The 26,732-nt window shown below is 42.8% G+C and overlaps 1 protein-coding gene across 8 annotated transcripts in view; it reads right to left on the reverse strand.

The window, feature by feature from the left end:
- APC (APC regulator of WNT signaling pathway) overlaps positions 1 to 20,145 on the reverse strand; it is a 133,214-nt gene extending 113,069 nt beyond the window's left edge. For 4 of the 8 annotated variants that reach the window (XM_069595250.1, XM_069595248.1, XM_069595246.1 and 1 more), the window contains exon 1: positions 19,747 to 20,145. Coding sequence is in view for 4 of the 8 variants with exons in the window: in XM_069595249.1 (XP_069451350.1) it covers positions 19,747 to 19,911 (165 nt within the window). In the remaining 4 variants the exon portion in view is untranslated. The remainder of the gene's footprint in view (positions 1 to 19,746) is intronic. The other 4 variants (XM_069595249.1, XM_069595247.1, XM_069595245.1 and 1 more) reach the window with 1 other exon arrangement.
- Positions 20,146 to 26,732: the final 6,587 nt, after the last annotated feature.

Genomic DNA, 26,732 nt, shown 5'->3' on the forward strand with positions numbered 1-26,732 from the left:
CGGCTAAGTATGTACGTGCCAAGTCGCTTCAGTTGTGTCTGACTCTTCTGACTCCATGGACTGTAGCCCACCAGGCTTCTCTGTCCACTGGATTCTCCAGGCAAGAATACTGGAATGGGTTGCCATGCCCTCCTCCAGGGGATCTTCCCAACCCAGGGATGGAATCTATGTATCTTACATTTCCTACATTGGCAGGTGGGTTCTTTACCACTCACACCACCTTATTTTGTGAACAGTATAGTTGGAATTCATTATTTTCTGAATGAAAATGCCCTATTACAGTCAAAGTTCTAAATGGCACCTGGATCCAATGGCTAGATTAAAGCAGTAACATCAACAGATAAGGCAGGCAAGACTTCAGCACCATATTAAAGCTGGAGGGTGTATGCTACAATTTCTAAGAGGAAGCCAGAACGCCAATTCTTTTCTTATCAGGCATCAAATACAACAAAAAATAAATCACTGTGAAAACGTCGGCAAACAGGCATTTTCCTGAGCAATGCATAAATAATAGAAAAGTATGCAGCACCCTAAAAGCGTTAGACTTTTTTGAATAAATTCACCTTGAGATTACCATAAACACCAAATATAAGATTGCTGATCCAATCCTTATTTAAATGGGGAGTGATACTATAGCCACTTTCAAAGACTATCCTTAATAATCTTTAAATTCTGATACTCGAGCTTTTGCATAGTGTTCTCCTATGTTGAATAGAGCTGACCCGAGGGACTAATGGCTTTCCAAGTGGCTCAGTGGTAAAGAATCCAGCTGCCAATGCAGGAGACACAGGAGACTCAAATCTGATCCCTGGGTCAGAAGATCCCCTGGAAGAGGACATGGCAACCCACTCTAGAATTCTTGCCTGGAAAATCCCAAGGGCAAAGGAGCCTGCTGGGCTACCGTTCACAAGGTCACAAAGGACTGGGCCCGATGGAGCACACACACGAGTGGCCACTGAGACGTGCGGAAGCGTGTGACTTCTGAGGCTAGGCCACTGTCAGACACTGCAGCTTCTACCGCGGTCTCTCAGACTGCTTACTGTGGAGCCAGCCTCTGTGTTACAAGGACACTCAGGCAACCTTACGGAAAGGTCAACATCTGGGTCCCGGGATGGCCTTTCCATAAGCTTACCTGAGTGTCCTGACGACGACTTCCAACTTGCCAGCCAAATGAGTGAGCGAATGACCCGGAAGCAGATCCTCTAGCTCTACTCAGCATTTGTTGCTCATGTAGACAGAAAATAAGCAAAATATACAGATTCTTTCACCTTACTGTAATCTGTAACAGAAATTCCTCATAGCCACCCCCTTGAGTAACTAGCAAATGAGCCATCCTTGTCAGATTTTTCCCAATTATCTTTAACCATGGGACCACTTCTGTTAAAGTCCAAACCAGTAGGATTTCCAAACTGAAGGACTGAATAATCAGATTTAAGCAGAGAGCTGTTTATCCTCTTCCAGTATCTGCTTTGTAATTTTTGAAGTAAAAACCTGTTCCGGAGCTTGAATGAGAGTTATCATTATGATTTAAAATTCATAAGTATGTCATGTTCCAGAATGCTACCTTTTGATGAAAACACAAATTAGAGTTTACCACACAGTACACATATTTGCCCATCTAACAAGCTGTACTTGCGAAATTTGGGTTTCTGTGGACTCCAGTTTGAAAAACTAAACAAGAAACTGGTCACAGTGATCACACAGTGGTTGCCTCTGTGCAGAGGACATGTGTAACCAAAAGACGGTGCAAAGTCAAAGTGTGAGTCGCTCAGTTGTGCCCGATTCTTTGTGACCCCACGGACTATAGCCCACTAGACTCCTCTGTGCAGGAAATTCTCCAGACAGGAATGCTGGAGTGGGTTGCCATTCCTTTTCCAGGGTGTCTTCCCAACCCAGGGACTGAACCAGGGTCTCCTGCATTGCAGGCAGATTCTTTTCCGTCTAAGCCACCAGGGAAGAGACAGGGGTAGCAGATTTATTTTCATTTCATTTTCTCTTGCAGTTTTTGATATGTATACTGCATACCAGTAATATCTGCTCAAGGATATAAATCTTAAAGTCTTTTTTCCTGACAAAACTACATTTTTTAATGTTTAAAATAAGAGAAATCTAAAACAACTTATTTAAAATCATGCTCATTACTTTTAAAATTCAACCAAGTAAGACTTTATCTCACTATCTTATTAGTGCCTACATTTGAAGCAAGTTACATGTTACAATGCTAGAAACAGCCAAGATGATATGGCAAGAAACAATCTGGCTTTGATAACATAAAAGCAGAATATGATTTTTCTAAACCGTGTAGGTAGATCAGCCTTAGAAAACAATAAAAAGAAAACTGGTGTTGTTATATCAATCCCAAACTAGACCTTAACGCAAAAAGCACTCTCAGAATAAAAGTGGAATATTTCCTGACAGTAAGTCACTAAGCGGATACAACTATTACACATCCATCTACGAGGCTTCCCTGATGGCTCAGCAGGGGAAGAATCTGCTGGCAGCTCATGAGACCCAGATGCGGGTTCGGTCCCTGGGTCGAAAAGATCCCCTGGAGAAGGAAACGGCAACCCATTCCAGTATTCTTGCCTGAAAAATCCCATGGACAGGGGAGTCCGGCGGGCTACAATCTAAAGGTTGCAAAGAGTCAGACATGACTGAGCAACTAAGCACAGCGTATGTAGATATTCGTCTACTAGCACTGTCTCAAATAAACAAAGCAAAAGCTAAGAGAATACAAGGGGAAATATCTACAGTGGTAAATGGGATATTTTAATACACCCTTGTCTGTGTAACTGATACAAGCAAACAAAAGGCTGCTTAAAATCCTGAAGATTTGAAATATGGGTTTAACAAGCAAGACCTAACGTAAACATATAGAACACCACATTAAATAGCTGTAGAGAAAAAATAATATACTGGGGCCACAGTGCAGATCTAACATTTTAAAGGTCTGAAATCACAGACCCTTGAAACACTATGACACTGTTATGTTGTTAGAGTTCTCTGATGACATTCTTATGTTGTTAGAAATAAAAAACATTCAAAAATAACTAGAAAATCTCCATGTGTTCAGAAATTGAGAAATATAATACATTCACCTTATCCAAAAGTTAAAGTAGGTACCAGTGAAAATTAGAAAACATTTTAAAGTGAATTATAAAAGTACTACATATTAAAATCTGAGTAATTTAGCTAGCTAAAACATTATTTAGAGGGAAATGCTTAGCCTTAAATGCATATATCTAAAAGGGAGAAATGCTGAAAAGTAGTGATCTACAAGAAGTTAGCAAAAGAACAAAAGAGCAAATCCCCAAAATAGAAGGAAGGAAATAAAGAGCAGAAATCAATGCAACAGAGAACAAATATATAATTAAAAAAAGGAATCAACAAGATTCAAAATTTGGTTCCTTTGAGTGACTACTAAATTCCCAGGGAGACTGAATGAGGAAAAACAGAGGTAGTTTTAGCCTATAACAGACACAAGAAGATAATTCTTTACTGCAGCCATTAAATGGATACTAATCCTGGAATGTGAAATCAAGTGGGCCTTAGAAAGCATCACTACGAACGAAGCTAGTGGAGGTGATGGAATTCCAGTTGAGCTATTTCAAATCCTGAAAGATGATGCTGTGAAAGTGCTGCACTCAATATGCCAGCACATTTGGAAAACTCAGCAGTGGCCACAGGACTGGAAAAGGTCAGTTTTCATTCCAATCCCTAAGAAAGGCAATGCCAAAGAATGCTCAAACTACAGCACAATTGCACTCATCTCACATGCTAGTAAAGTAATGCTCAAAATTCTCCAAGCCAGGCTTCAGCAATACGTGAACCGTGAACTTCCTGATGTTCAAGCTGGTTTTAGAAAAGGCAGAGGAACCAGAGATCAAATTGCCAACATCTGCTGGATCATGGAAAAGCAAGTGAGTTCCAGAAAAACATCTATTTCTGCTTTATTGATTATGCTAAAACCTTTGACTGTCTGGATCACAATAAACTGTGGAAAATTCTGGGTACTGGCACAAAGACAGACATATAGATCAATGGAACAAAATAGAAAGCCCAGAGATAAATCCACACACATATGGACACCTTATCTTTGACAAAGGAGGCAAGAATATACAATGGAGTAAAGACAATCTCTTTAACAAGTGGTGGTGCTGGGAAAACTGGTCAACCACTTGTAAAAGAATGAAACTAGATCACTTTCTAACACCGCACACAAAAATAAACTCAAAATGGATTAAAGATCTAAATGTAAGATCAGAAACTATAAAACTCCTAGAGGAGAACATAGGCAAAACACTCTCAGACATAAGTCACAGCAGGATCCTCTATGATCCACCTCCCAGAATGCTGGAAATAAAAGCAAAAATAAACAAATGGGATCTAATTAAAATTAAAAGCTTCTGCACAACAAAGGAAAATATAAGCAAGGTGAAAAGACAGCCTTCTGAATGGGAGAAAATAATAGCAAATGAAGCAACTGACAAACAACTAATCTCAAAAATATACAAGCAACTTCTGCAGCTCAACTCCAGAAAAATAAACGACCCAATCAAAAAATGGGCCAAAGAACTAAATAGACATTTCTCCAAAGAAGACATACGGATGGCTAACAAACACATGAAAAGATGCTCAACATCACTCATTATTAGAGAAATGCAAATCAAAACCACAATGAGGTACCACTTCACACCAGTCAGAATGGCTGCGATCCAAAAATCTGCAAGCAATAAATGCTGGAGAGGGTGTGGAGAAAAGGGAACCCTCCTACACTGTTGGTGGGAATGCAAACTAGTACAGCCACTATGGAGAACAGTGTGGAGATTCCTTAAAAAATTGCAAATAGAACTACCTTATGACCCAGCAATCCCACTGCTGGGCATACACACCGAGGAAACCAGAATGGAAAGAGACACATGTACCCCAATGTTCATCGCAGCACTGTTTATAATAGCCAGGACATGGAAACAACCTAGATGTCCATCAGCAGATGAATGGATAAGAAAGCTGTGGTACATATACACAATGGAGTATTACTCAGCCGTTAAAAAGAATTCATTTGAATCAGTTCTGATGAGATGGATGAAACTGGAGCCGATTATACAGAGTGAAGTAAGCCAGAAAGAAAAACACCAATACAGTATACTAACACATATATATGGAATTTAGGAAGATGGCAATGACGACCCTGTATGCAAGACAGGGAAAGAGACACAGATGTGTATAACGGACTTTTGGACTCAGAGGGAGAGGGAGAGGGTGGGATGATTTGGGAGAATGACATTCTAACATGTATACTATCATGTGAATTGAATTGCTAGTCTATGTCTGACGCAGGATGCAGCATGCTTGGGGCTGGTGCATGGGGATGACCCAGAAAGATGTTATGGGGAGGGAGGTGGGTGGGGGGTTCATGTTTGGGAATGCATGTAAGAATTAAAGATTTTAAAATTTAAAAAATAAAAAACTAAAAAAAAATAAAATAAAAAATAAATAAACTGTGGAAAATTCTGAAAGAGATGGGAATACCAGACCACCTGACCTGCCTCTTGAGAAATCTGTATGCAGGCCAGGAAGCAACAGTTAGAACTGGACATGGAACAACAAACTGGTTCCAAATAGGAAAAAGAGTACATCAAGGCTGTATATTGTCACCCTGCTTATTTAACTTATATGCAGAGTACATCATGAGAAACGCTGGACTGGAAGAAACACAAGCTGGAATCAAGATTGCCGGGAGAAATATCAATAACCTGAGATATGCAGATGACACCACCCTTATGGCAGAAAGTGAAGAGGAACTAAAAAGCCTCTTGATGAAAGTGAAAGTGGAGAGTGAAAAAGTTGGCTCAAAGCTCAACATTCAGAAAACAAAGATCATGGCATCTGGTCCCATCACTTCATGGGAAATAGATGGGGAAACAGTGGAAACAGTGTCAGACTTTATTTTGGGGGGCTCCAAAATCACTGCAGATGGTGACTACAGCCATGAAATTAAAAGAAGCTTACTCCTTGGAAGAAAAGTTATGACCAACCTAGATAGCATATTCAAAAGCAGAGACATTACTTTGCTGACTAAGGTCCGTCTAGTCAAGGCTATGGTTTTTCCAGTGGTCATACATAGATGTGAGAGTTGGACTGTGAAGAAGGCTGAGCGCTGAAGAATTGATGCTTTTGAACTGTAGTGTTGGAGAAGACTCTTGAGAGTCCCTTGGACTGCAAGGAGATCCAACTAGTCCATTCTGAAGGAGATCAGTCCTGGGTGTTCTTTGGAGGGAATGATGCTGAAGCTGAAACTCCAGTAGTACTTTGGCCACCTCATGCGAAGAGTTGAGCCATTGGATAAAACTCTGATACTGGGAGGGATTGGGGGCAGGAGGAGAAGGGGACAACAGAGAATGAGCTGGCTGGATGGCATCACTGACTCGATGGACGTGAGTCTGAGTGAACTCCGGGGGATGGTGATGGACAGGGAGGCCTGGCGTGCTGCGATTCATGGGGCTGCAAAGAGTCGGACACAACTGAGCAACTGAACTGACCTGAATTGAATACTTATTATAAATAATTTTATGCTAGTAAATTTAAAAAGTTTAGATGAAAAAGACAACTTCTTAGGGCAAAAACTACCAAAATAATCAACAGATAGAAAATCTGAGAAGGCTTAAAAATTAGAAATCAAAGTAGTAATTAAAAATTCTTCTACAAAGAAAATCACCAGCCCAGATGGCTTCTCGGCCAGATTCTCACAGAAATTTAACGGAACAATTCGGTCCTACTTAAACTTTTTCAGAATAGAAAATGAGGGTCAGCTCACTTTATAAGGCTAGTGTGAGATAACCGTTGATTTCAAATTCTGACAAGGACAATATAGGCCACCTCACTGATACAAAACTATTAACAGACTATCAGACTGAATCCAGAAATACATTAAAAGAGTAATACTGTAAAACAAAATTAGGTTTATCTCAGAAATCAGGTTAGGTTTAAGATTTTAAATAACATATAATTAAATATATTAACATAGTGAAGGAGAAAACTCACATGGTAATGAAGAGCTGCAACAACAAAAAAAGCACTAAATTCAAACAAACAGAACAAAACACAAAATTCTTAGTAAACCAGGTACAGCTGGGAACTTCTTTAATATGATAAACGTTTTCACAAAAACAAACTTTCAGCAAACAGACTTGGAGTGAAATGCTGAAAGCTTTCTCCTAAAGACCAGGAACCGGAAGGGCAGGAGCTCTGGGATGATGGCAGCCTTGTGCGTCTTGACCTGAGGAATAACTTCATGTGTGTCTGCAGTAACATGTTAAGCTCTTCATCTTATTTTTTATATACACCTTGAAATATATATTAACGATAAGAAAGAAATATTTGGAGATAAAAGGCTAACCTAGCCTATCACTCAAGCTTGGCAACTCCGTAGGTCCTAACCTCCCCATCAGCACCCAGTTAGGATTACTTTCAAACCAATTAACATTTATTGGGCTTACAAGACATTGTACAATGTGGCAACATGTATCATGAACCTTAAAAATGTTTAAGATGAAACCTTATTTAGTAACTCCATTGCCTATCATCCTATTCTAAGGGAAAAGAGAAAAAAAATCCACGTGTTAAGACATTCACTGCCCACATGACAATAAAACAGAAAACCTAAACTAAATAACCAACTCCAGGAAACAATTAAGAAAAATAATTTTTACAATGGGATTATACAGTCAATAAAAATAAGATTTATCAAATATTCCAAGGAATGAATATAACCTAATTTTTAAAAATTAGATATATACACATGTTTACACTGTAACGAGAGGAGAAAGTCCTAGGCACAAAGAAGAAAGTGAGAGACAGAGGGAAGAAGAGCGGGACGGAGGGTAATGAAAGCGGGAGGGAAGGGTTGGGAGAGACGAAAAGTACACTGGTTTTCTTCATATGATGAGCTTACGAATGTTACCTGTACTTTTCCTGAATTTTCGTTAATGACTACAGAAAACTCTAGTAATAGGGTATGTAAGAACTGAAGAAAGTAATCACAAACCTAAATAAAATATCCTAAATATTTTAAAAAGTTCCTTCAAAGGGCAACCTTAAAATTTCAACTTTTATCTCAGTATCATTTTATTCAGATAAATTATTTTTTAACATTTAAATTGTGTTAAGTCTATCATATGCTAATTACTTAGCACAGAGAGAACTTCTAATCATAATTAGTATTTAAAATAATATAACTTAAAAATAATCATTAGATTTCCAAAGATATATCATTTCCAATTTTCTACCTAGAAAGTGAAAAGTGAAAGTGAAGTTGCTGAGGCCTGTCCAGCTCTTTGCGACCCCATGGACTGTAGCCTACGAGCCTCCTCCATCCATGGAATTTTCCAGGCACGAGTACTGGAGAGGGTTGCCATTTCCTTCTGCAGAAGATCTTCCCCACCCAGGGATCAAAGCTGGGTCTCTCGCAATGCAAGCAGACACTTTTACCGTTTGAGGTACCCCCCTGGTGGCTCCGGTGGTAAAGAATCTGCCTGCAATGTGGGAGACCTGGGTTCAATCCCTGGGTTGGGAAGATCCCCTGGAGAAAGGCAGGCAACCCACTCCAGTATTCTGACCTAGAGAATTCTATGGAACAGTCCATGGGGTCACAAAGGTCAGACATGACTGAGTGACTTTCTAGCTAGCTGCTGCTGCTGCTAAGTCGCTTCAGTCCGTCCAACTCTGCGCGACCCCATGGACTGCAGCCCACCAGGCTCCTCCGTCCATGGGATTTTCCAGGCAAGTGTACTGGAGTGGGTTGCACTGCTTTCTCCAGACTTTCTAGCTAACACCCCCCATACTTCTAAATCAGTTTGCTCCTTGACAGCTAAAGGAAAAAATGATCAACAAACAGGCTTCAGGCAGTTATCTTTATAAAAACAAAATAATCATCTCTTAACATAAAACTGTTAGTGGCTCCTCAGTTTTTTGAAAGCCACTTTCATCCTTGGGGCTGCTATCTCTGGTATTTTCTGACTGGTTATGAGAGATGTCACAGGTAATTTTATATCAATAATAAAGGATAACTTTTTAAAGCTTATCATTAGAAATAATAATTTTATTGTTGTTGCTGCTGTTCTGTCACTAAGTTGTGTCCAAGTCTTTTCGACTCCCTGCCAGTCCATAGGATTTCCCAGGCAAGAGTACTGGAGTGGGTTGCCACTGCCTTCTCCAGGGGATCCTCCCAACCCAGGGATCGAACCCACGTCTCCTGTGTCTCCTGCTTTGGCAGGCAAATTTTTTACCAGTGAGCCACCACAGAAGCCATTCAGTATTTACTGAGCGTTTGTCAGGAGGCCAAGAACTACAGGTGTTGTGCTAATGAATCAAACAGTTGAAAATCATTAGTTCACAGAGTTAAATACAACTGGCATTTTAGCATTTAAAGCCTTGAACAGACCAACCCAATCCTACTTTGGACTACTTTCCATAACATGTTACAGAAAAACCCGAACAAACTTTGCCCAACCCAGTACCTTTTCATCAGCACCTGTAGAATGCTCACCACAAGCCAGGCACTGTGCTTGGCATGAGAGAGGAAAAAGTCTTTTCTATTCTTTGTGTCCTTTTGAAGTCCAGGCCAGGTTGCACTTCTTTCTCCAAGGGTCACTATCTTCTCCATACTCGGAATGCTATTACTGTCCAAAACAGTAGCTCCCAATCTTCGATATAGGAAGCCTTTCTCAACATCAAAGTGTTTCATGAATTCTATTCTCACTCCTCAGGGGATTTCACCTGGTCCCATGGACCTGAACACCATCTGTATGTTGATAATTTCCGAACGTTTATCTCTAGCTCTCTTTCTCTCCTAAACTCCTAGCTAATATATGTACACACGTGTGTGTGTTTGTGTGTATACTCAGTGTCTCCAGTTGAGTATCTGATAGGCATTTCAAACAAAGCCACATCCACAACAAATCTCCTGATTTAACTCTCCAAACCTGCTTCCCACTAACCCCTACCCCTCGCCCCACCGTTTCTATCTCAATAACATACACCACCTTTCACCTAGCTGCTCATATCAAACAACCCAGAGCCATCCCTTATTTCTGTTTTCCTCACACCCTACATCAATTCCATCAATAAACGGTCCTTCCTTCACCTTCCAAATAGGTCACAAATCTGATCACTTCTTTGGTCCTCCACCACTACCACCTTGCCCAAGCACTACATTTCCAACCTAGATTACTGTAAGAGTTTCCTAAATGATTTTCCTACTTCCATTCTTACCTCGATACAAATCAATTTTCTACACAGAGCCAGAGTAATCCTCTAAAAATCAAGTCAAATCTGGGTATTCCCATGCTTAACACCTTTTAGTGGTTTCCATCTCGTAATAAAATCAAAGCCTTGAAATGACCTCCAGAGCTCTCCTTGGTCTCCCCTCCCCACACCTTCCCTCCGGCCTGTCCTGCCACCTCTCCTGCCACACCCCTCTTCCTCTCACTCTGCTTCAGCCACGGCCTCCCACATGCTGTTCTTCCAACAGGCCAAGGACACTTTCACGTTAGAAACTGCTGCTTCCTCTACCCAACAGCTTCTTCCAGATAGTTCCATGGCTTAATCCACTTCACTCAGAAAAGGGCTTCTCAAAAAGCCTTTTCTCACCAAACCACCTCAAGTATTATAGTATCCTGTTACGTTTTAATCCCCTGAATCTATCTCATTCTGCTTCAGAACCTATTAGCTGCCTGACGTGTGTGTGTGAGACTGAGCGTGCACACGTGAACAGTGTCTATGTCCCCCACTGATATTTAAGCATAGCTCTGTTTTGCTTACCATTGTTACATTATGTGCCAATAGCAGGCTTTCCAAAATATTTGTTGAAAGAACAGAAGACGGTAACTGGTTTTTGTTTTGCTGAGAAAATAATGATGGAACACTACTAGAATTCAGTAAAGCTTTCAAATGAATTCTCAATCACAAGAGCATTATACACGTACTTTGGAGGTAGGAGTACAGCATTCATAATTCAGGGTTCAGTAACAGGAAGGAATGGGGACTTCTTATGCTTCTCTGCCCCTTCCCATATCCTCCCTTCTTGTCTCATTCATCCATAAATGGTTACTATCACTAAGTCAGAGAGTATTTTACACATTAAGAATACACAGACAATTAAGACAAGTCAATGCATGAGACATATAAACATAATAACCACAGAATACGGCATGTGATAGAGTTTTGTAAAGTTGTGACATAACAGAGGAAGTAACCGACTTTTAGGGGTAGGTGTTCAGGGAAGTTTCAAGAGTGAGGACATTCAACAAATACTTGCAAAATCAAATAACAAAAGGTATACTTCATGTCACTTTACAGACAAAATGAGCGTATTAAGTCTGAAGTGCTACAGTAATTTGCTACCATGAGATAAGCTGGCTTGAGAATGAAACCAAGACAAGAGCAATGACAGAGCAGAACAAGTCACAGAAACAGAGCCAAGTCCTTGAGGATTTCAGACTGGATGAAGCCCTGGCTGAAGTTCAAGGACAAGACCTAATCATGCCCTTTACCGTGCAGCCAGTCTGAATCTGGTTGTCTGTCACTTGCAATATAAGTATACAGACGAACCTCAGTGAATTCTTTCAAAACCAAAGCGTTTGTTATTTCAGTGCATAGGGGCACTACTGGTATTTTGGAAGGGACAATTCTTGTTTTGTGGGCAAATATCACAGGACCCTTGATATATCTCATCTCTACCAGTAACTGGATCGGACCTCACAATCACTGACAACCAAAAAACCAAACCCATAGATTTCCAAATACCTCTCATCTCCAAGAACCACAAATCTATTCCCTAATAGTTGCTACATGTGTGTGTCCATTTCTCACAGTGCATGCGTAAATGTACTTAACAACCACCTTAAAAGAACTGGGATATACCAAACATACTAATTTCATATAATAATCCAATTTTAATTAGTCATTCATGGCTATCTAAATGACTGATCCAGTCCTAAGTATAGCTTATATCAGCTCTTGAGATAATCAGTGCTTTCAGCCTGCTGCTACTATCTGAAAATTCTCATGCATTTAGGCTTACTTCTCCACACAATACTATCAATACATGCCACTGACAGTGCTGGCTACCTTCCCTGTAGCCATTCACCCAGTATCTTCCTAGACTGAAATGCCAGATACTGTTTTTTCCAGTCCCCTTGCAACTAGGGCGTAAGTAATAAGGCCAAAATGAAACCTGATACAGGCTTTCTGTGAAAGGTTTACTTGCCTCATCAAGGGATGAGAGGGCAAACCTCCTCCTGTCTTTGGTGGTTGTGTCAGAATGTGACGCCTGGAGCAGAAAGAGAAACATGCAACTATGAAAGGATAAACCTGAGCACAAAGGTCACCACACTACAGATAAAGACGGAAAGCACTTGGATTTAATCTAGAAGGGAAGCCAGTTTGAGCATGAAACCCAAACGGGAGGACAAAGTTTAGAGGAAAATGGAAAAACAGAACCTCAGTCCTGACTGAGGACTGAGGACTAAAGCACTAAACAAAGCTAAGTTTATGAACAAACGGCGGCTCAGAGGTTTAAGCGTCTGCCTGCAGTGCAGGAGACCTGGGTTCGATCCCTGGGTTGGGAAGATCCCCTGGAGAAGGAAATGGCAACCCACTCCAGTATTCTTGCCTGGAGAATCCCACTGAGCGACTTGACTCACTCACCCTTTAAACTAATCCTACCTATGCACCTGCTAATTACCTGAGCTAATACACTTCTTTTGTTCTTAAATCCTATTCGCATCCTAACTGATACAGCTATGTTTAGGGGGAAGAGCAAAATCAAGACACTGCAGGAAATGTAAAGAAACTTTCAGAGACATACGAGAATCAGGAACTATAAAGCTACGAAACAAGAGATCAGATCATTTCATTCCTATAGAGTATATTTCAAAAGCGGTCTAAGAAAACCAAGGACGACTGAGATAAGGCCATTAGACTTGGTAATTAGATTGCCAAGACGGCTTTTTAGAAAGCAACGTCAGTGCTGCAATGGCAAAAGAAGCCAGAGCGCCAAGGAAAGAATACTTTCTACTTTTAAGAGCTCCATAATGGAGCAGCCCCTTGGAAAGACATGCAAGGTGTGTTAAACTCTGTCGATTACCCCTCTGTGAGGTAAGTATAGCATTCTATGCTGTGCTTAGTCGCTCAGTCTTGTCCGGCTCTTTGCGACCCCATGGACTATAGCCCACCACGCTCCTCTGTCCATGGTGATTCTCCAACAAGAACACTGCATTGGGTTGCCATGCCCTCCTCGTATAACATTCTACTTTACAGATAAAGAATACAGCCTGAGTAGTAACTTGCCCACAGCCACACAGTCAGATCTTTAAAGCTTAAAAGTAAATGTTCTTCCTACTATACCCCTTCATGGATCACAGCCTTGTTGTAGCAAAGGGGCTTGTGTAACTCAATGAAGCTATCAGCCACGCTGTGCAGGGCCACCCAAGACAAATGGGTCACAGTGAGGAGTTCTGACAAAACACAGTCCACTGGAGGAGGAAAGGGCAAACCACTCCAGTATTCCTGCCGCGAGAACCCCATGAACAGTATGAGGCCAAAAAACATGACCCTGGAAGATGAGCACCACAATCAAAAGGTGCCCAACATGCTCCTGGGAAAGAGTGGAGGCCAGTCGTTACCAGCTCCAGAAAGAATGCAGAGGCTGGACCAGAGCGGGTATGGCGCTCAGCTGTGCGGACGTGTCTGAGGCTGCAAAGAGCAATGTCGAATAAGAACCTGGAACATTAGGTCCATGAAGCAAGGCAAACTGGATGTGGTGACGCAGGAGATGGCAAGAATGAACATCTTAGGAATCACTGAACTAATATAGCTGAGAACGGGCGAATTTAATTCAGATGACCGTTATATCTACTACTGTGGGCTAGAATCCCTTAGGAGAAAGGGAGTAGCCCTTATAGTCAACCAGAGTTCCAAATGCAGTACTTGGGTGCAATCTCAAAATAATAATAATAAAAATAATAATAATAATTGCAGTTTGTTTCCAAGGCAAACTGTTCAATATCACACTTATCTTAAGTCTATGCCCCAACCACTAATGCCAAAGAAGCTGAACAGCTCTATGAAGCAGAACTGCTGTACTTCTCAAACTACACCTTCTAGAACAAACACCAAAAAAAGATGTCCTTTTCATCACAGGGGTTTGGAATACAAAGTAGGAAGTCAAGAGACACCCAGAATAACAGGCAAGTTTTGCCTTGGAGTGCAAAAGCAGGGCAAAGGCTAATGGAGTTTTGTCAAAAGAACATGCCGGTCATAGCAAACACCCTTTCCCAACAACCAAGAGACAACTATACAAATGGATATCACCAGATGGTCAATACCAAAATCAGATTGATTATGTTCTTTGCAGCTGAAGATGGAAAAGCTCTATACAGTCAGCAAAAACAAGACCTGGAGCTGACTGTGGCTCAGATCATGAGCTCCTAATAGCAAAATTCAGGTTTAAAGTAAAGAACGTAGGGAAAACAACTAGGTCATTTAGATATGACCCAAATTCAATCCCTTATGATTATACAGTGGAGGTGACAAATGGATTCAAGAGATGAGATCTGGTACAGAAAGTGTCTACCAGACTCATAACACTGAAAGAGGTTCATATAGTTGTATATGAGTTTATTGAAAGAGGTTCATATGTTTGTATATGAGTTTATATACAAAGTTCATCACCGTAAAGAGGTTCATAGCATTGTATAGGAGGCAGTGACCAAACTACTCTACAGAAAAAGAGATGCAAGAAGGTAAAGTGATTGTCTGAGGAGACTTTACAAAGAGCTGAGGAAAGGAGAGAAGGGAAAGGCAAGGGAGAAGGGGAACGATATACTCAACTGAATGCGGAGATCCAGAGAATACCGAGGAGAGATAAGAAGCCCTTCTTAAATGAACAATGCAAAGAAATAGAGGAAAACAACACAATGGGAAAGACTAGAGATCTCTTCAAGAAAACTGGAGACATCAAGGGAACATTTCATGCAAGAATAGGCACCATAGAGGACAGAACGGTAAGCACCTAATACAAGGAGAAGATAGTACGAAGAGGCGGCACAAATACACAGAACAGCACACCAGCTGCTGCGGTCACTCACCTAGAGCCAGACATCCTGGAGGGTGAAGTCAAGGGGGCCTTAGGAAACATTACTACCAACAAAGCTAGTGTAGGTGATGGAATTCCAGTTGAGCTATTTAAAATTCTAATAGATGATGCTGTTAAAGTGCTGCACTCAATATGTTAACAAATTTGGAAAACTCGGTAGTGGCTACAAGACTGGAAAAGGTCACAGTTTTCACTCCAATCCCAAAGAAAGGTAATGTCAAAGAATGTTCAAACTACCATACAACTGTACTCATTTCACATGCTAACAAGGTTATGCTCAAAATCCTTCAAGCTAGGCTTTAAAAGAATGTGAACCTGGAACTTTCAGATGTATAAGCTAGGTTCTGAAAAGGCAGAGGAACCAGGGAGCAAATTGCCAACATTTGTTGGATCACAGAGAAAGCGACAGAATTCCAGAAAAACATCTGCTTCTGCTCCATTGACTGCGCTAAAGCCTTTGAATGTGTGGATCATAACAAACTGTGGAAAATTCTTAAAGAAATAGCAGTATCAGACCATTTTACCTCCCTCCTGAGAAACCTATATGCAGGTCAAGAAGCAATAGTTAGAACCGGACATTGAACAACTGACTGGTTGCAAACTGGGAAAGAGTACAATAAAGCTGTATATTGTCACCCTGCTTATTTAACTTATATGCAGAGCACAGCATAAGAAACGCTGGGCTGGAGGAAGCACAAGCTGGAATCAAGATTGTTGTGAGAAATATCAACAAACTCAGATATGGAGATGATACCACTCTAAAGGCAGAAAGTGAAGAGCAACTAAAAAGCCTCTTGGTAAGGGTTAAAGAAGAGCATGAAAAAGTTGGCTTGAAACTCAACACACAAGCAACTAAGATCATGGCATCTGGTCCCATCTCTTCATGGCAAATAGAAGGGGAAAAACTGGAGGCAGTGACAGGTTTTATATTCTTAGGTTCCAAAATCACTGTGGATGGTGACTTCAGCCATGGAATTCAAAGATGCTTGCTCCTTGGAAGAAATTCTATGACAAACCTCAACAGCATACTGAAAAGGAGAGACATCACTTTGCTGACAAAAGTGCCTATAGTCAAAGCTATGGTCTTTCTAGTAGTCATGTACGGATGTGAGAGTTGGACTATAAAGAAGATTGAGTGTCAAAGAACTGAGAATTGTGGTGCTGGAGAAGGATCTTAAGAGTCCCGGGACTGCAAGGACATCAACCAATTCTAAAGGAAATCAACCCTGAATATTCACTGGAAGGATTGATGCTGAAGCTGAAGCTCCAATACTTTGGCCACCTGATGCAAAAAGCCAACTCACTGGAGAAGACCCTGATGCTGGGAAAGACTGAAGACAAAAGGAGAAGGATGTGGCAGAGGATGAGATGGCTAGGTAGTGTCACCGACTCAATGAACATAAATTTGAGCAAACCCCAGGAGATAATGGAGGACAGAGGAGCCTGCCGTGCTGCAGCCCATGGGGTTGCAGACAGTTGGACCCAACGGAGCAACTGAACAACAACTATGCCAGGCTCCTACGGTTGAAGAATAAAAATACAGTGGCACAGCAGGCTCAAAATTCAGACTGGCTTCTGTGAGTTGCATGGCACACAGCACTGTGTTTGGCAGCCCTTGCAAAGGTATATTTAAGCATGCATGTAGGCTAGAGAGGGCAAGACTTAAAAAGCAGTGGTAATGGATAATTACTGAGAAAGAAAGATAGAGAGGGATATCATGGATACATCTGGAGAAGGTTGCTCTTGAAGAAAAGGAAGGACAATTCCTTCTTTTCAGATAAGAGTACAAGTTATGACCAACCTAGACAGCATATTGAAAAGCAAAGACATTACTTTGCCAAGAAAGGTCTGTCTAGTCAAGGCTATGGTTTTTCCAGTGGTCATGTATGGATGTGAGAGTTGGACTGTGAAGAAAGCTGAGCACCAAAGAATTGATGCTTTTGAACCCTGGTGTTGGAGAAGACTCTTGAGAGTCCCTTGGTCTGCAAGGAGATCCAACCAGTCCATTCAGAAGGAGATCAGCCCTGGGATTTCTTTGGAAGGAATGATGCTGAAGCTGAAACTCCAGTCCTTTGGCCACCTCACGCGAAGAGTTGACTCACTGGAAAAGACTGATGCTGGAGGGACTGGAGGCAGGTGGAGAAGGGGACGACCCAGGATGAGATGGCTGGATGGCATCACTGACTCGATGGACGTGAGTCTGAGTGAACTCCGGGAGTTGGTGATGGAAAGGGAGGCCTGGCGTGCTGCGATTCATGGGGTCGCAAAGAGTTGGACACGACTGAGCAACTGAACTGAACTGAAAGAAACGATATCAGGATAGAAAAGATTATACCTCAGATGTTTGAGATTTTTCTCAGGAAAGGAAAAGATAAAGTTATTTGCTATAAAAGCTTTCATGAAGTAAGATCAAAAAAAAAAAAAAAAAACCACCACACAACCGACATTAAAGACCTGGGATAACAGAACACTAATTCGTATGACAACAAACCAAAATCCTCACACAAGTGTCTCTTGTATCCTTCAGGGATCAAAAATGAGGCCTGTTCAGAACTGGTCACTAGAAAGAGAAACTGACATAAAGTTAACTATTCTAAGGTATCAATGACAGGCTGGTAAAAAATGATGGCCCTGGGACCCTGCTGACAAGGGGAGGCAAATGAAAAGAGCAGTAGGCTAGCAAATTGAATGAATAGAGACACCAAGATGGGAGGGTTCCCAAAGGGAGGAAGAGGGGAAGAGAGAGAGAAAACAGGTTCCAGAAGTGTGGAAGAGTTGATTGTTTGTGGTCAGACAGGTCTTGACACAATGCCTCAGGCAATGAGCTACTGACTAGGGCTCAGCTAAAAGCACAGAATTGAGAGAGCATCACCTCTAAAAACACGCAGTCCTTGGGTGCAGGAAACAGCCTTCCCTGGTGGCGCTAGTGGTAAAGACCCCACCTGCCAGTGCAGGAGACATGAGAGATGTGGGTCCGATCCCTGCATCGGGAATACCCTGTGGAGGAGGAAATGGCAACCCACTCCAGTACTCTTGCCTGAAGAACTCCCGTGGACAGAGGAGTCCGGCTGTCCACAGGGTCGCAAAGGGACGGACATGACTGAAGCGACTCAGCACAGCACAGCAATAAACAAGTGGATGAATCTGCCCGCACAGGAATCACACATTTAAAATATCTCCTCTCCTTTTAAATTGAACAATTCTATCTCCAAATTTAAGAAATTCATCAAGAGGACAAACGTCTACAATAAAGGTTAAGGCAGATGTGTGTCAGGAGGTAGAAGGAAAAGTTAAATCTGTCAGGCCAATTGTAACCCACCTGTTAAAGATTTTTAGCATGGAATTCCAATAAGGCAACAACAGTTTGTGCTTTAGTAACTCTGGAGAGCACCTAGCATGGCTTCAAAAAAAGGATATCACTCAATTAAATTTTAAAAGGTTCACCCATTGCAATCTCAAGGGACAAGCTATCATTTATATTCATAATCTCATTTTTTACCATTCTGCTGCTCTTGACACTTTATCCAATTACAGGAAAAAAATGGGAAAAATCAGACATGGCAACTTCCTCCACTACTACATCCCCCCTTCAGTTTGCACTTTTTACACCATTAATTCTGACTACTCTTGCCCTAGTAACGAAGAAGAAACGATACTGGGACAACCTAAATTTTGCAGAAAACATCAAGTACAGTAAGGATCGTCAAGTAGTACTAATAACAATTGAGAATCCAAGAAATTTGAGAAGTTTCAAGTTTAAAAAGCGTTTTCTCCATTTTAGTCCTTTCCAAATAAAACAAAGGGCTCGGACAACACAAGATTTTGAAGCCTCAGTGGACAATTTAGGCTAACAGTGAACAAAATAATCACTAAAATCACTTATCCCTTCTTGGGCTATTACATTTCTTACCTTCATAAAGCCTTCTTTTAAAACAGGACCACTTCTCAATTCTTTCCCTGATCTAGCATACATATGTCCCCCCGCCCCTCCCCCCCAACAAAGTTTAGGGACCAAGTAGTGAGAAAAGGATTAATTTAGACGAAGAATCACTTGCCGTCACTGGCACCATTCCTCAACTTTGCAGGACTTCGATGGTCAAATTCCCAAAACCATCCCAGTCTCCTGGGGGCTGGATTCCCTCAACAAGATGAACAAAATCCACTGGCGTCTGGATAGCAAGCTTTTCTTTGTAAGTCTATAAGCCAGGATAAGCTTTCCATACAGTTAAGAGACTTCTCAAGGAAGCAAGAAGGTCGAAACCAGAAGATGGGGAGGTGACTAACAGGCAGACGGCCCACCCACCTAACGCAAAGGAGAAACCGCTCGCAAGGGCTGACGCTCCAGCAGGAGCCAGGGAAGGCTGCGGGGGGCGGCCGGCGCCGCGCCCCCCGGCCCCTGGGTGGGGATGGAGGCGTGCAAAGCCAGGGGCCAGCCGGAGGCCTGGAGCGGGGCGCGGAGAGGGGGCGGGACGCGGAGACAAGGGAGCGGCGCGGTCCGGCTGAGCGCCACCGGGGTCTGAGCCACGGCGGGGCAGAGCCGAGAAAGCTCTGCCCAGAGAAGAGACCCCGAAGCGTGCATCCTCACCCACCTGCCAGACGCTCGCCCCGCGGACAGAAGCACGGACGCAGCGCGGGCGCTTCCTCTCCTGCCGGACACAGCCCCTGCCGCCGCCGCAGCTCCGGGACCCGACAGCACAGGGCGGCACCGAAGCAGGCGAAGCGGCGAGCGCACTCGAGCAGAGGGGGGTGCACATAGGGGGCGCTGGGGGCCCGGGAAGGCAGCTCCGTGCTTGACCTTCCTCACCGGTGGCCAGCGGCGCTTCCCGGGAACAGCATCCCGCCTCGGCCCGCTGCGCCCGGGCCTTCGCCCTCGGCTCCCCCCGGCAGCGGCCGGGCTTCCGGCGGCCACACCCCGCCCCCGCGCTACTCGGCCGCCGCCATCTTGTCGGAGGCGGGAAGACCGCCCTGCGCAGGCGCGCGCCGAGGCTGCCGGCTCCCCGAGCCGCGCCGAGAGGGCACCGTGACGCGCAGGCGCGGGGGCCGCTGCCAAGCCCGGCTCCGGCAGCGCGTTCTGCTCTCTTGCGCGGGTGCTGCCAGACTTAGTGGCCAGTCTCAAAGTGTGCTGCAGCCGAGTTAACAGACCTTTCTGCGCACCCCACAGCCAGTCATTGTGTAAAGAACCTATCTATATGCCAGGTCCCGGGACAGGCGCTGGCGAAAGATTAGTAAAACGCGGCTCCAGCGCTAAAGGTGTTCCTAAGCGAGAGTCGGACACGACTTGGCGACTAAAGCACCACCACCACCACCACCAAGCTAGTGAAAAAGGACGGGAATGAACTAGTGATTTCCACAGTTCTTGTTTTCACCTGCATGCCACCTTCGCTCTCTTGCCCCTTCAATTTTAACTGAAAACACCTCTTCCAGGAAGCCCTCGCTCACACAATTGGGTCAGTTCTTTTCTAACATCTTGCGTTACCTCTTTAAGCTTTATTTCATTCAACATAAATTCAACAAGTAATATTTGAGTTTCCTTTATATTCTAGATATGATTCTAGGTTATAGCGATAGGAAAATAAACTCATGGGACTTATATTTTAGCGGAGAGTATAAAACAAACAAAAAGCACTTTTAAAAATCAACAAAATAACGTTTGATAGTGATGAGGGATGGGAAGAGAAAAAAACACCAAAAGTTAATGTTGGGTGAGGGGTGGTACTTAGCGATCTCTCTCCAGAGATGACACTTGATCTGAGGCCTGGCTGACCACAGGGGCCAGAAGTCATTCATGAGAATCGTCTGGGCAGAGCGTTCTAGACAGAAGAACAGCAAACGCAGCAACCTCTCATTCTTGAGGTGGGAATGAGACCAGCACATAAAGGAGAGAAAGGATAGGTGATATGGATACCTGGGGAGGATATGAGGTTGGGGCAGGGAGGACAGGGGCAATTTAGGTAGGGCATTGAGCCCATGATAAGAGTTGGATTTACTTCATGGTGGCCCCTCTATCTTGTTGACACTGCCAGAACTACTCCTCAAACCCTTCTAGCTCCTGACTGCCTCACTGCACATGCTGATTCCACTGTCTTGAAGGCACTTGCTCTTGTTCTTTACACATCTAGCTTCTCATCTTTCAGGTTTCAGTTTAAATGTCACCTCAGAAAGGCCATCCTTCCTAAACTAAGTATCCCACCTGCCCTTTCATTAGTCTCCATCATTGCACCTGATCATTTCTTTTAGGGCACTGAACATATTTTTCAATTATCTATTCATTGCTTCTTCATTCAGTTCACTAAACTGAACTCCACCAGGGAGGGAAGACGTTTCATTTACTCCATGCCTAGCACCATGCCTGGCATGAGTGATCACTCAATATGTGTTTGCTGTTTTTAGGAATGTCGAGTTTGTCAGCACTTAAGTAGTCAGTGGTATACTACATTGTTTTACACTGGTTTTTAAGAATAAATTCAAGTCATTTCCTGTTTATATGCCCTTTGCTAGATTATAAATAAGAACTTTGGCAAAAGAGAGAGAGAGAGAGGAAGAGAATGAGATGAAGAGGAGGTTACAGGGTAGTGGGCAAGGATTGTATTTTGCATATATATGCAGGACTGGGAGGTGGAAGGCTTCAATTTAGTGAACCACCTATTCTGTGTCCTGCATTCAGCTAGATACTTAATTCTCACTACAGCCTTGCTAGGTAGTTATCCTTAGTTTTATACATAGCAAACTTGAGAGAGATTAAGTCACTTGCCTAAGGTCCTACATTAAGAGATGGTGCCAACCATAAAGTTCATGCCCTTCCCTTCTAGAGAAACTGGATTTTGAGATGGGTTTATTTGGTGATTCTGTGTTATTAGCAGGCTTTTATTAGTCATTTCAGCCACTGCCATTTAAGAATCCCAATCATTCTGCTGTTCTTGTATAGGATCTCAACAAAGGGCCTGATTTGAAATTGCTGTGGTTTTTTTTTTTTCTTTTGGACTAGGGCAGAGTTCATTTTACCATTTCCTTTTCATGTCTTTTTTAAAATTTGTATTTATTTTTATTAATAATATGTACATGTTTGATCAAAGGAAAAGAGATACAGAAAAATGGGTGCATTTCCTAAATGCTAGCTGCATCCCCTTGGTTAGGCTTGTTACTGTATGACTAACTCTTTCATCTAGGTCCCAAGTAATACTTTAGACATCAAAGACAGTTCTCTGGCTAAGAGTGACACCCTCACCACAACAATCACTTATCCCATTTACTCATCAAAATTATACGCCATCATTTCCCTCCAAACAGGATAGCTGGGGAAAACTACAAGAAAGGATAGGGCCGCTATCCTGTATCCAGGGCCATTCAGTCTTTATATGAAGGCATTCAGTTTTTTAAATTAACTTTTAAAATTAATTTAATTTTTTAATTAACTCATGATAGCATACACTTGTCAATCAAACCCAGTTAGTCCATCGCTAACCAAATAGTAGGTGGGATGTGAGTCTGAATGAACTCTGGGAGTTGTGATGGACAGGGAGGCCTGGTGTGCTGCGATTCATGGGGTCGCAAAGACTCAGACATGACTGAGTGACTGAACTGAACTGATACATACTTAAAAAGATTCTTCGGTCTTCTACCCCACTGTAGTAGGACTCCTTGGAATAAATTCTGGAATCAAGGCAATGTCTTTGGTTTCTCTGGTATGCTTTCCTCATGGTTATCATCTGTTATTGGTTGATCATTCCCCTACTCCTCAAAGATGTGTTGAATTCCTAACCTCAAGTACTCAACAATATGAACTTATTTGGCAATAGGATAATTACACATGTAACTAAGTTCAAATGAGGTCATACTGGAGTAGGTGGACCCCTAATCCAATAACTACTGTCCTTATAGGAAGACAGCCAAATGAAGAAAGAAACACATAGGGAGAAGGCTGTTTGATGGCAATGGCAAAGATTGGAGTCATACACCTGCAAGCCAGGAACACCAAAGACTGCTTGCCAGCCACCAACACTGAGAAAGAGGCAAGTGAGGACTTCTCTGCAGGTTTCAGGAGAAACACAGTCCTGTTGGAACCTCTATCTCAGATGAATAGTCTCCAGAACTGTGAGACAATCAATATCCATTGTTTTAAGCTACCCAGTTTGTGGCACTTTGTTATAGCAGCCTTAGAAACTAATACGCCACACTCTCTCCTCATATGTGTGTGTGTGTGTGTGTGTGTGAGGACTTGAAGTAGAGGAAAGAGACTGTCAGGGCTTGAAGCAGAGGGAAGCGATGGGGATGTACTGCCCGCTAGAGTACTCTTTCCTGGAAAATCCCATGGGCAGAGGAGCCTGGTGGGCAAAAATCCATGGTGTCACAAAGAGTCAGACGTGGCTTAGCAGGCACACATGGACCCAAAATGTCACTTCAGCCTGTGGGGCTGACATGCAGCTAGTGATGCATTCCTGGAGAGGGTCGCCATGCCCTCCTCCAAGGGATCTTCCCAACCCAGGGAACAAACCCAGGTCTCTTGCACTGAGGGCGGATTTTTTACCATCTGAGCCACCAAGGAAGCCCTCAGTTCAGTTCAGTTCAGTTGCTCAGTCGTGTCTGACTCTGTGACCCAATGGGCTGCAGCACACCAGGCCTCCCTGTCCATCACCAACTCCTGGAGATTACTCAAACTCATGTCCACTGAGTTGGTGATGCCATCCAACCATCTCATCCTCTGTTGTCCCCTTCTCCTCCTGCCCTCAATCTTTGCCAGCATCAGGGTCTTTTCAAATGAGTCAGCTCTTTGCATCAAGTGGGCAAAATATTGAAGTTGCAGTGTCAGCATCAGTCCTTCCAATGAATATTCAGGACTGATTTCCTTTAGGCTGGACTGGTTGGATCTCCCTGCAGTCCAAGGGACTCTCAAGAGTCTTCTCCAACACCACAGTTCAAAAGCATCAATTCTTTGGCACTCAGCTTTCTTTATAGTCCAACTCTCACATCCATACATGACTACTGGAAAAACCATAGCTTTGACTAGATGGACCTTTGCTGACAAAGTAATGTCTCTCCTTTTTAATATGCTGTCTAGGTTGGTCATAAGTTTTCTTCCAAGGGACAAGCATCTTTTAATTTCATGGCTGCAGTCACCATCTGCAGTGATTTTGGAGCCCCCCAAAATAAGGTCTGTCACTGTTTCCACTGTTTCCCCATCTATTTGACATGAAGTAATGGGACCAGATGCCATGATCTTCATTTTGTGAATGTTGAGCTTTAAGCCAACTTTTTCACTCTCCTCTTTCACTTTCATCAAGAGGCTCTTTAGTTTTTCACTGACTCCCTCAGTCAGTCTCTCCCATCAGGAAGCTTCCATAAGCCTCTTATCCTTCTCCATCAGAGGGCAGGCAGAATGAAAACCACAATCACAGGAAACTAACCAATCTAATCACAAGGACCACAGCCTTGTCTAACTCAATGAAATTATGAGCTGTGCTGTGTAGGGCCACCGAGAACAGATGGGTCATGGTGGAGAATTCTGACAAAACATGGTGCATGGGAGAAGAGAATGGCAAACCACTTCAGTATTCTTGCCTTGAGAACCCCATGCACAGTATGAAAGGCAAAAAGAAAGGACACTGAAAGAGGAACTCCCCAGGTCTGTAGGTGCCCAATATGCTACTGGAGATCAGTGGAGAAATAACTCCAGAAAGAATGAAGAGATGGAGTCAAAGCAAAAACAACAACTAGTTGTGGATGTGACTGGTGATGGAAGCAAGGTCTGATGCTGTGTAAATATCCTATGTAAATATTGCATAGGAACCTGGAATGTTAGGTCCATGAATCAAGGCAAATTGGAAGTGGTCAAACAGGAGATGGCAAGAGTGAACGTCAACATTTTAGGAATCAGAGAACTGAGATGGAGTGGAATGGGTGAATTTAACTCAGATGACCATGATATCTACTACTGTGGGCAAGAATCCCTTAGAAGAAACGGAGTAGCTTTCATAGTCAACAAAAGAGTCTGAACTGCAGTACTTGAATGCAATCTCAAAAACGACAGAATGATCTCTGTTCGTTTCCAAGGCAAACTATTCAATACCAAGTAATCCAAGCCTATGCCCTGCCAGTAACGCTGAAGCAGCTGAAGTTGAACGGTTCTATGAAGACCTACAAGGCCTTCTAGAACTAACACCCCAAAAAGCTGTCCTTTTCATTATAGGAGGCTGGAATGCAAAAGTAGGAAGTCAAGAAACACCTGGACAAGCAAATTTGGCCTTGGAATATGGAATGAAGCAGGGCAAAGACTAATAGAATTTTTCCAAGAGAACGCACTGGTCATAGCAAACATCCTCTTCCAGCAACACAAGACAAGACTCTACACATGGACATCACCAGATGGTCAACACCGAAATCAGATTGATTATATTCTTTGCAGCCAAAGATGGAGAAGCTCTACAGAGTCAGCCAAAACAAGACCAGGAGCTGACTGTGGCTCACATCATGAACTCATTGCCAAATTCAGACTCAAACTGAAGATATACGGAAAACCACTAGATCATTCAATTCAATTTATTTCAGTCACTCATTTGTGTACTACTCTTTGCGACCCCATGGACTGCAGCACACCAGGGCTCCCTGTCCTACACCAAACCCAGAGATTCCTAAAACTCATGTCCATTAAGTCGGTGATGCCATCTAACCACCTCATTCTCTATGGTCCCCTTCTCATCTCGCCTTTAATCTTTCTCAGCATCAGGGTCTTTTCAAATGAGTCAGCTCTTTGCATCAGGTGACCAAAGTATTGGAGTTTCAGCTTCAGCATCAGTCCTTCCAGTGAATATTCAGGACTGATTTCCTTTAGGATGGTTGGTTGGATCTCCTTGCAGTCCAAGGGACTCTCAAGAGTCTTCTCCAACACCATAGTTCAAAAGCATCAATTCTTTGGCGCTCAGGGTTCTTTGTACTCCAACTCTCACATCCATACATAACTACTGGTAAAACCATAGCCTTGACTAGATGGACCTTTGTTGGCAAAGTAATGTCTCTGCATTTTAATATGCTGTCTAGGTTGGTCATAACTTTTCTTCCAAGGAGTAAGCATCTTTTAATTTCATGGCTACAGTCACCATCTGCAGGGGTTTTGGAGCCCCCCAAAATAAAGTCTGTCACTGTTTCCACTGTTTCTCCATCTATTTGCCATGAAATAATGGGAATGGATGCCATGATCCTTGTTTTCTGAATGCTAAGCTTTAAGCCAACTTTTTCACTCTAATCTTTCATTTTCATTAAGAGGATCTTTAGTTCTTCTTCACTATCTGCCATAAGGGTGGTGTCATCTGCGTATCTGAAGTTATTGATATTTCTCCTGGCAATCTTGATTCCAGCTTGTGCTTCCACCAGCTCAGCGTTTCTCATGATGTACTCTGCATATAAGTTAAATAAGCATGATGACAATATACAGCCTTGATGTACTCCTTTTCCTATTTGGAGCCTGTCTGTTGCTCCATGTCCAGTTCTAACTGTTGCTTCCTGACCTGCCTACAGATCTCAAGAGGCAGGTCAGATGGTCTGGTATTCCCATCTCTTTCAGAATTTTCCACAGTTTTTGACT

This window comes from Ovis canadensis, chromosome 7, assembly GCF_042477335.2.
Source record: "Ovis canadensis isolate MfBH-ARS-UI-01 breed Bighorn chromosome 7, ARS-UI_OviCan_v2, whole genome shotgun sequence".
NCBI lineage: Eukaryota > Metazoa > Chordata > Mammalia > Artiodactyla > Bovidae > Ovis > Ovis canadensis.